Source organism: Anabas testudineus, chromosome 11 (assembly GCF_900324465.2).
Source record: "Anabas testudineus chromosome 11, fAnaTes1.2, whole genome shotgun sequence".
Taxonomy (NCBI): domain Eukaryota; kingdom Metazoa; phylum Chordata; class Actinopteri; order Anabantiformes; family Anabantidae; genus Anabas; species Anabas testudineus.
In genome coordinates, this window is record NC_046620.1 from 14,027,097 (window position 1) to 14,037,157 (window position 10,061).

Genomic DNA, 10,061 nt, shown 5'->3' on the forward strand with positions numbered 1-10,061 from the left:
TGTTGCAGGAAGTTTTCTTCTGATTGGTCGCTATTCCTCCTAAGCCCCGCCCACAGGCGCTCCCCCTCTCGCATCCACTGATGAATGAGCACTCTGTGAGTGAGGGCCTTCTCTTTATTAGTGTGCAGAGATTGATGAAATGTACAGTCATGCAGACAGACTATTAACTGATCGTGTAACTGAGCAGTGTCATCATGCTGCTACAACACTCACTAGTACTCTTTTTTAACATTCATTTCTGCCTGTCGGGTTAACTTCCAGAGGGCCACGCTTTGGCTAGTATGTCTACGTTAGTGGTTAAAGCAGTCTGTTGTGCAGTGGTACACATTTGCATGCAATATCACAGCATTGCACTTCATAAAGCACAAAAAACACAATTACAACTGGTTTGCATAATACAGTACATATAGATAACTCCATCAGTGCCCCTATAGAATAGGGACATTTTCTCTCTCATTACAAAATAATTTCAGTTCATAGCTTATTTTTGCATTAACAGTCGACATCCCATAGACGCTGTAACTTATAATACAACCATTATATTGTTCAAATGTTTCCCACCGTCACCAATGTCCATAACAGTGCTGCAGCCAGTGGTGTGTGATAGTGACAGGGAGCTGTTCGCCTGTGACCAATAACAGAATTAAAACTCCAGGGCTGGACAGCCCATTCAGAGCTGACACTCTTAACTTTTCATTCCTCAGTGCAGGCACAAGAGATGCACATTTGTACTCCCCCTCTCTCAGTTCATCAGTTATATATATTTTTTAAGGGCGAGGCTTCAGTAGAACATCTGAAGTGTGAAGCCCCACGATCAACGAGCAGCTATTTATTTTACTTTCCAGTTCAGGTGAAGTACTTGCAGCCAGTGGAATCAATGAGGCAAGAGTCAGTGCATCTGAGCTGCCCAAACGATCTGCGAAAGACATGGAAAATAATTTTAATAAGTGCAACTGATTGACGTTTGTTGTTATCATAATGCATAATCACCTCTGGATAGTTTTAGAAACATCACAGTAAAAGTACAGTAGTTCATTAGAGTGACCTCACAGTCCCAAAATCTGTGCTGTACAAATGTGCTGCTGATGAGAATTGTGCTTTCTTAAAGATCTCTGTCAGATCCTGTTCTAGCTGTGTATAAGTGTATGTTTGTGAATCCACTCTTACAGCGGTGAGTGAACATACCCAGGAAGGTAGGACTTGCAGGTCTGATAACCAAAGTCCTTTCCATCGCACTCCTCCATGCCTTCATGTCGGTAGCCGTCTCCACAGTATGCCCACTTACAGTCTGATGTCACAAAGGGAAAGAGATTAGCAGCGGCAGAGGTAAGAGTGAGCAAGAGTGGGATGGGAGAGAGAGAAGACATTACTAATTGCTTTGGCACTCCCGTGTGCTTCAGAGGTGCCAATACAGCATTTTCTTGCTCATTTAATTGAGCAGCCGAGTAGAAAGTAGTGAGGATGGCAGGAGAAGAAAGGGTGAGATTAATGAAAGATCAAGGAACGGTTTCACAGTGCGCGCTGCTTTTATCCTCTGCTATCTGGGCTAAGGCTCTGTGGTGCACTGTGGTCAGGCTCTGCAGGGCATTTCATGAGCAGCTGGGTTATATGACAGCAGAGTGGTTGTGCAGCAAAATGCCTATCCCTGTAGTTTGAGCAGTTCAGTTTTTTAAGACTGAAATCATGTCTAAAGACTCTCATTGTAAATTACAGAGAGGGTGTTAAGTTGACTGAGCATTATGTCGGTATATACATAATTCTTTTTGAATTTTTTTTCTTTATCTTTACATTACTGAGAAGCAAGTGACTCACTGAGACAAGCATCAGTGACAATCTGGTTTCCGTCGTCACACTCCTCTCCGTACTGGGCCTGCACCTTTCCGTCCCCACACACACCAACTCTGTCTGGGACCTTCTCTGTGGACTGGAACGGCTGAAATGGCTGGAAGTATTGGGAAGGAGAAAAGAAGGAGGAGGAAGTCGCTAAGTGGTCATGACGCAAATGACAAATATGACCAGCTGTTTTAACAAATAAGACATATCCAGGGCAACTTACCAACTTATACCAATAACCAAGCTAGACACTGAACATATTTAAACTTCCACTCTCAAACGTAGCCACAGTAAATCCAGTTTTTAAGTTTGTAAATAATCAATAATGTGCTAATTTGCAATTGTTTTATGGCAAAAGTATTATGGCTCAGTGTTGCAATTCCATAAAACTCTAATTGTCTTCACCTGTATGGACTTCCATCCATCTTTGTCTTTGAAGTACAGCATCCTCTGATCCTTCCTGAATGCTATTGTGTTGTCTAGATGTAATCGGTCCATCTCTTCCTCACTGCTGACAACAAATATCTATACACATACACAGAAGAGCCGATGAAAGCTGATGAGTAATGATGAATTCAGTAAAGACAAGTGGTCTATTCAGATTGTGTATTGTGAAGTAACATTCTCGTACTGCTGGGACTTTACTGGGACCACCCCGTTGTGTGTAGCTTCCGAATGGAGCATTACTGGCTCTGTCACAATCACAGCGACCTGGTGGACCTGGCAGACCCTTCTCTCCCTTTTCTCCTACCAAATAGAGACCTGCAACAGATACACTGCCAGTCAAAAGTTTGGACACATGGACACATAACCATGTTTTTCTTTAAACAAAGCAGATTTTAAAACATCCTATTGATCAGAAATAGAGTGTACACGTTTGTGATATTTGTAAGTGTGTGTACCTGAGGCAGGTGGACCAGGTGGGCCAGGTTGACCGTTTGGACCTTGGGGACCTTGGGGGCCCATGACTCCTGGGGCTCCAGTCTGGCCCTTCATGCCCTGTACAAACCAGACAACAACTCAACATTAAAATACACACACACTTGCGCTGAAGGTGACCTACATGACACTGCTACTTGTGCACAGGTCAGATAATGTAGTGCATGGAAATAAAATCTGTATGCATAAACACTACCCATCCAAAAAAAAAAGTCACCACCTTGATTTAACTGAGCAAATAGGTAGGAGCCTCCCATTGGATAATTACTGCATGGATGATTATGTTTCAGTTAGCAACACTGTTATTTACCCCTAACTGGTGCAGTGAGTAGCTTCTCATTTCTGTGACAAGATGACAATATCAGGATTCACCTGGCTCAAATCGTGAAAGAGTGGCTCAGGGAGCATGACACATCATTTTCACACATGGATTGATCATTGATTGATTGAACCCATTGAGAATCTTTTGGATGAGCTGGAAAATACTTTGTGTAGCGGTCCGACTTTTCCATCATCAATAAATGATCTTGGTAAAAAATTAATGCAACTCTGGATGAGAATAAATGTTGTAACATTGCAGAAGCTTATCGAAAAGATGCCACGGGCGGTGTGAGTGTGTCTTATTTATTTTTTTGGTGGGCGGTGTATGTGCAGACTGAGAGGACCTAAGATGCCAAAGGCATCGCAGTGTTACATGGAAGTCTAAACATAGAACTAGACGTAAAGCTTAGATACTTGAGTGACTGAATTAGCCCGTGAGACGGCATCAGTTCACAGAGTGAGAAGCGGCACGTGTCAGTGCTCCACAGCAGGTTGAAATGGTGCTGTCACAGGATGTTTTTGAAATGTGCTGAAAATCTGATGCAAACATGCATATTCACATACACACACACATTGGTGAACACACAATTTAATTTCACCTTGTGTTTTATTCTTGCTTGTCTTTTCCTCACCTGTTTGCCTCTCTTCCCAGGTCGCCCAGTGGGTCCTCTCCTCCCTGCGACTCCTGGCTCTCCTTTTGGTCCCTGTTCACCCTGATAGAGGAGCAAAGATGAGGAATAATCTGTGGAAATACACTTGTAGATGTTGTGATTGTTAAATTATTCTTACCTTTTGGCCAAGTATCCCAGGCAAACCAATGGAGCCCTGAAAACAGACAAAATGAGAACCTAATGTGAGAGAAGTCACATCAGGATGGTAGCGACTCATAAAATATACAATGTTAATTTCATCTGGCTCTAAGACAGACATCTCATTAAATCATCTTTAAATCCATTTTGGATCCCGATCAATACTTTTCCCCCTTTCTCAGCCGAACTGAAGCTGTTGTAGCAAATCTAACTGTCTGATTTTATAACACAACATGAGTTAAAGTGCTCGTCATCAAAGTCGGGTATAAATGGACTGAATGTGGTTACATAACTGAATTGTGTCCAAAACTATATCTGGACCTGCAATAAAAGAAACGTTTTTCAAACCTTATCGCCCTTTGGTCCTACTGATCCCGGGTCACCAGGAGTCCCCTTTTATAAAAGAAATAAGAAGAAGTATGAAATACAGGCTATAATAACAATAGCAGTAGTTTAATAGTAGCAACAGTTAAATGCTGTTGATATATATATAATGCTGAACTTACTTTATCTCCTTTGTAACCAGGTAGACCCTGAAAAAGAAATGCAACAGCGGATTAGACCGAAGGAAATCCATGACATGGGTGCAACGTTCTGACCAACCTTTGTCCCTGGTGGTCCCCTCAGTCCTGGTAACCCCATGAGCCCTGGATCCCCCTTCTCACCCTAATTGTAAAAACACATTTATTACTGCCTGAGTCCAATATTTGACAGTGTCTGAAGAATATGAAGATGATTAATATATAACACTGTACCAGCAAGGAGCTGCCTTACCTTGGGTCCCTCTGGGCCAGGCCATCCTGGTAGGCCTTGTTTCCCTGGGAGGCCTGGAGCACCTGTACGACCCTGCAGAAACAATGTTCCAGCAGTTAGTTTAACTAACATATATATGTCTACATTGTGCAAGTTTTTTTGTGAATTTGTAGGAGAAGGTGACTGGTTAGCATCTTGTTCAATTTAATTTAGTATATTTCTTTAAAGATTGCTGAATTACCTTGGTTTAACATGCAGAAAAGCTAAATATGTTACACAAAAGCCTCACATCTCTGTGCCACCTGGATTATCCCAGGGCTCCTGCCATTCTAGCAGCATGCTCTCTTTTAGCTTCTTGTCATTAAAACAGCAGCCTGTAGAGACACTGTGGACCTTCTGCTGCGTGGGGTGATTTATCATGGAGAGCAAAAGCACTTAGAGAGATTAAAGCTCAGAAGTGGAGTGTGTTGGAGAGGCTGGATCAGCAGGAGTGGAGTCCAGTATGAGGACTAATGGAACCAGGCCAAGGAAGAGAGAAGAGAGATAAAGAAGGAGCAAAGAAGAAGGTGACAGGAAGTTGACAAGCAGGAGGGTTACAAGAGACATCCAGAGACGTGATCAAGCATTGCTACATGGTTACAGCAGGTACTGAGACTAATGTAGCATGACCCGTTTAGCAGCTTCAGAGGAGACTCTGAGAACATCGACAGACAAATCACATCACAGAGATTGAGGACGCATGAGCAGCACAACAGAGGCAGAAAGAGAGGAGAAACCCTGAACCCATTCATTCCAAGGACATGCAAGATGCGCCAAAGAGAGATGAGTGAGCGAACGAGACATGGTAGAGGGGAGGAGCGGCTCACCTTTGACCCAGGACGTCCAATTTCTCCCTGGAGGAGGACAAATCAGGGGAGATGAGATGGAGGGCTCATTAGAGCAGAGAGGAGCACAAGGACACAGACGCACATACTTCTATAGCAAAAATACATTAGAGCAATATATTTCACAAAATACCTTCTCTCCCTTTGGCCCTCTTATGCCAGGTAATCCACCGTGACCCTGAGAAATGACACCACATATATATATAGCTCACATATCGCACATGGAGCATGACACATTTCTAGAATGATCGATTTTAATTGGTTTTGCTGGAATATCACAGTTATTCCCATTTGCTGTGCAATCATGTAATTTGTTTGAAAATCAATGCAGCTACTAGTGTGAGGTATACAATGAGATTTTACTTTGAAGCAAGCTTTACCTCTGGGCCACGGGGACCTGGTGGTCCTGGGGGTCCAGGTGAACACCCTGGTACCACAGGTTGTGGCTTCTCCTGTTCCTCTCCTCCAGAAACACTTGGTTCTAACATACTCCAACCCTCCTTTAAACACAGATGCACAACACGCGAGAGAATGGGTTTTTGAAACGCGGCTTACAGTGGGCATAAACATGTTTAAGCGAGGTGTGTGTGGTCATTCGGGGACCTACAGGGTGGCCTCGCTTCCAAAGCTGAGGTGGTGGAGGGAAGAGTGGTGGTGGAGGTGGTGACATGAGACAGCAGGGGTAGAACCTCATCGGCTCATCCAGCAACCTGAGCGCTGAGAGGCAAAAAACAGAGAGCAGTGCGCGTCAGTGCCAGGCTGCCTCGATGATCGCCTGCAGTGAAAGGTGCATGCAGCACACGCGCACCTGTATATCTTACCTGAATGGGCAGAGAGGATGCTGTCAATGTAAGGGTGATGGGATAAGGCCCACGCAGGACACAGAAGAATCTGGAGGGACACTGTAATGCTGATCAGATCCATGTTGATGGTTTTACTCTCCCTAAAACACACAAGGCAACCTGTCACACCAACCTACACTGGGCTTAATGCACTCACTGGCAGCTGCCACGTTTCTGTAGTCCCCTCTCGAAGGTGTCACTATTTCATCACTCTCTCAAGTCAAGTCCTCTAGCCCCCCCCCCACCCCTCTGTCCTCACAGCATAATAAACCTGTTGCAGCTCCACACTGCAGCAGATGCAGCCACCGCTGTAATTCCAGCCGTGCGCCACCCCTCCATCTCCAGCCCTGTGCCAGAATTAGACCACTCACTGGCAGAAGTCATATCAACAATAGTGAGGCCGTCACATGTTCATTCACACATTTATAGTGTGCTCATATTTCATCTGATTAATGCAGGTGTGGTGGAGGCCAGAGGATGCTAGAAATCCTACCCCCCAAAAATTGATGATCCCGTGTTTGAACCACGTGTGTTGTGCAGAAAAGCTGCAGCAACCGGCTCAGTTACAGAAAATATTCATAGCTGTGGCTCCAAAACCCACCATTTTACCTCATTAAACGTCTTAACATCATTGCAGGTTTAAATTGAATCCACATCCATGGCTTTACAGTAAACGCAGATAAAGATCCCTCTTACCTTCCACTCAGACGCGCTGTCTGGAGCTCCTCTCACCCGCGGTCGGTCCTGCTGAGTGCGGCTCCTCTGACATTTACTGTAACCAATCTGAGCCGCTAATAAATCTAATCTACTAATCGACCAGCTTCTTTTTTTTTTTTCTACGCCGGTCAATAACACCACAGTCGAAGCCCAGCAAGAGGCCACCGAGCGGAGCCGGCGCAGCGGTGACAGCGCGGTCCCAGCGGATCTGGATCAGAGACGCATCAGCGGCTGTGTCATCTGATCTGATCTGATCTGTTTAACGAGGCCTTTCACACTTTAAATCTGCATGCTTAGGGTCGTTTGCAACGTTTGCTGTCCACAGCAGTGCCGATGGTCTTTTCAGAAGGGGAATGGCGCCATCTGCTGGACACTTTAGTCAATGGCACCATTTAAAGAACCTCTGCACCCAGTGTCTTGTGTTGGTTATTTTACTTTGTTACCCTGTGTTGAATGATATATGAGGAGAGCAGCAGTGGCCTACAGAACTGTTTGTGTCTCTGTGGCTATTCAGTAGTAGAATATGTTTAGGGCTATGATAAGCATGCTTATAGGTTTAAGCACATAGTTGGGCACTGTCAAAAAAAGCTAACAATCCCCAGGGGGAACTGAAGAGGAGGGAAAGTTAAGGGAATTCATGAAAGATGAAAAAATCACCTGTAATCACTTGTATGGATGTCATATGCCAACAAACCTTTATGTACAGTACAAAATGTTTTTAATATAAAGTGTCGTTGCTCTTTACATAAGTTCTTTCTAGTATGAGAACTTGATCATTTTCATCCAATGTTATGTTATGTTTTGTGATTATTTTATTCGACACAAGTATAATAATCACCTGGGTAACTTGCACCACGTTTTGGTATCCGCTTCTCATAATAGATGTACATGTCTCTTGTGCGTCTTTGTGAGTTGCACAGACCTGAAACAGAACGCCCTAAAGAGCAGAGTCATTCACAAATTCACAAGTGTTGCCATTGCAGTTTCAGTCCGAGCCTTTCAGCTTATTATTCTCCATCCAAACCTTTGCCATGTCCTGTTAGCTGTAAGTGGCGTCTGACAATGCCCCTAACATTTTGCTATTTTGTACTGGCTTGTGTCGTGGTGTTCAAGTTTTCGCCAGTTATATCTCTGTGGGCGTCTAGAAAAACAGCAACAGTGTAATATAAAGTCTGTGGCCTCGTTTGGGCTGCACAGGCTGGGCCACTGAGGGAAAACACGAATGTGAACGTGAATGTGCAGTAGGCCGAACAATGCACAAGCAAATCTGGCAATTTGAAGATGTTTCATCAGGATTGGGACTGCGCTGTGAACCAATTTAGGCATAGTGGCCAAACCATTGTATTTCAATGCTACAGGGACTGTTTTTATTCACCAGAGCATCTTTAGTTTGTAAAATTCAAACTTCAAATTCAATTTATTTCATGTTTGTACTTGATTTATTGAAGAAAATCTCTAAACATAAAATCCCACTCAAATACATTCAAATGATATATTTGCTATAGTGACAGAGTTGATCTTAAGCAGGTAAAAAAAAACTGTCTCATCTATCAAACATACCTGCAGCACTTGAATTAAATGCAGGCAATCCAGTAACTGATTCTAGTCAGTATAGAAGCCAGCTCACGTAAAAGAAATGAGGATTTATGACTGAGGAGCAGAGTGACTCCTTATACAGGCTGCAGACTGACACAGATACATCTTCCCATGATGACAATCAGCAGGCAGCAGTGTGTTTTCCCTCTGAGAGCTTTTAAATAAGTAGGTAATATGTGGAAGAAAATGAAGGCATTTCGCAGGAATAAAATTAAATCACGTGTAAAAACAGCAAATAAATTATAGTATTATTTGTCACATATCTATGGGACTACAGGGCCACATTAGAGTCACTGTGACATCGTGTCTTTACTTGTATTATGTTCAACCAAAAGTCCAAAACCAAAGAAACTATTTATATTAAACTACTATTCTTTAGTTTGTTGATTTCATTTGTTGATGACAGATTTTCTGCGAAAAAAGGTCATGAAATGTGATCTGAGCTTCACCAAAGGCTCAAATATCAACGAACACAATGTTTCTAAGCTGATAAAACACAAACATGTCATGGCAGAGTGAAACGTCTGTTTCTGCTTTGAATAGAGAGTTGGAAAAGTAAGTGTAGTCATTTAGGTTTGTCTCCATCTAGTGATCAATCAGTGTACAGATTAAACTCTGCCTTAGACTCTGTACAGTTTCTTCCACAATCGTTGTGTTATGTGCATTACTTAAATTTACATTCAGTCATTTGTCAGACGCTTTAATCCAAAGCGACTTGCAAGTGAGGTACAAGGTCAGCAAAATATCTACGCCAAGTAGAAAAACACTGGAGTAAAGTGTTCTTGAAGGAACTGTTTCTAATCCATGAGGTATAAGTGCAAGATTTCAGTAACAACTGTGGTACAATTATGTTTCCTTGAGAGCTCACACAGAAATCATTGTAGAACAACATGTCTGTACTCTCTGAGGACAGATTTTCACTGGTTTTCAAACTATTTTTTTTTATATTTTTGGTGGAGTTCGCATCTTAGCATGTGATGATATGTTGCTTCTGATCACAACACAAAGGAGAGTTGTAGATTCGTAGGGTTTTACTGCATATCAACAGTCTTACCCATATCATGTTCAGTTTTCATAATAATAGTGAGTATTATCTGTTTGTGGCTTAAGCCCATTTTTACATTTTTAGGACACAATAAATGGAAAATAAGCACAAACCACTCTTCTATTATTTTTATTATCATCTTCAATGTGTTTTCCATCCAAATGACATTTGTTAAAGGGTATAAAAAACAGTAGTTTGACCCTCATGTGCTTTTTTTTTTTGTGATTTCACTTTAGACATTTGTCTTTACAGTAAAACGCTTTATGGCGATATTTACAGTGCATGCTTTAGTAGACGTCACTGTCAGCCTGTACAGCAGCCT

General features: G+C 42.7%; 1 protein-coding gene across 1 annotated transcript; it reads right to left on the reverse strand.

Annotated features, from left to right (window-relative positions):
* Window positions 1-111: 111 nt before the first annotated feature.
* On the reverse strand, window positions 112-7,342 carry wu:fc38h03 (acetylcholinesterase collagenic tail peptide). Its single transcript, XM_026347752.1, has 18 exons — window positions 7,078-7,342; window positions 6,361-6,482; window positions 6,147-6,256; window positions 5,920-6,039; window positions 5,673-5,717; window positions 5,522-5,548; window positions 4,677-4,748; window positions 4,506-4,568; window positions 4,409-4,435; window positions 4,251-4,295; window positions 3,883-3,918; window positions 3,726-3,806; window positions 2,736-2,832; window positions 2,465-2,595; window positions 2,239-2,358; window positions 1,813-1,942; window positions 1,186-1,288; window positions 112-916 (listed from the first exon to the last, which is right to left on the reverse strand). The coding sequence occupies exons 2-18, from the start codon at window positions 6,461-6,463 to the stop codon at window positions 847-849; spliced, it is 1,380 nt and encodes a 459-aa protein (XP_026203537.1). The 5' UTR covers window positions 6,464-6,482; window positions 7,078-7,342; the 3' UTR covers window positions 112-846.
* Between the last annotated feature and the right edge of the window lie 2,719 nt (window positions 7,343-10,061).

Bases quoted from the DNA above. Each gene is read 5' to 3' on its own strand.
- wu:fc38h03 (XM_026347752.1), bottom strand. From the start codon at position 6,463: ATGGATCTGATCAGCATTACAGTGTCCCTCCAGATTCTTCTGTGTCCT. The intron at 5,549-5,672 runs GTATTTTGTGAA...GTCCTCCTCCAG, and splicing joins GAGGGCCAAAGGGAGAGAAG to GGAGAAATTGGACGTCCTGG. The intron at 1,943-2,238 runs GTGAAGACAATT...CAATACTTCCAG, and splicing joins ATGGATGGAAGTCCATACAG to CCATTTCAGCCGTTCCAGTC.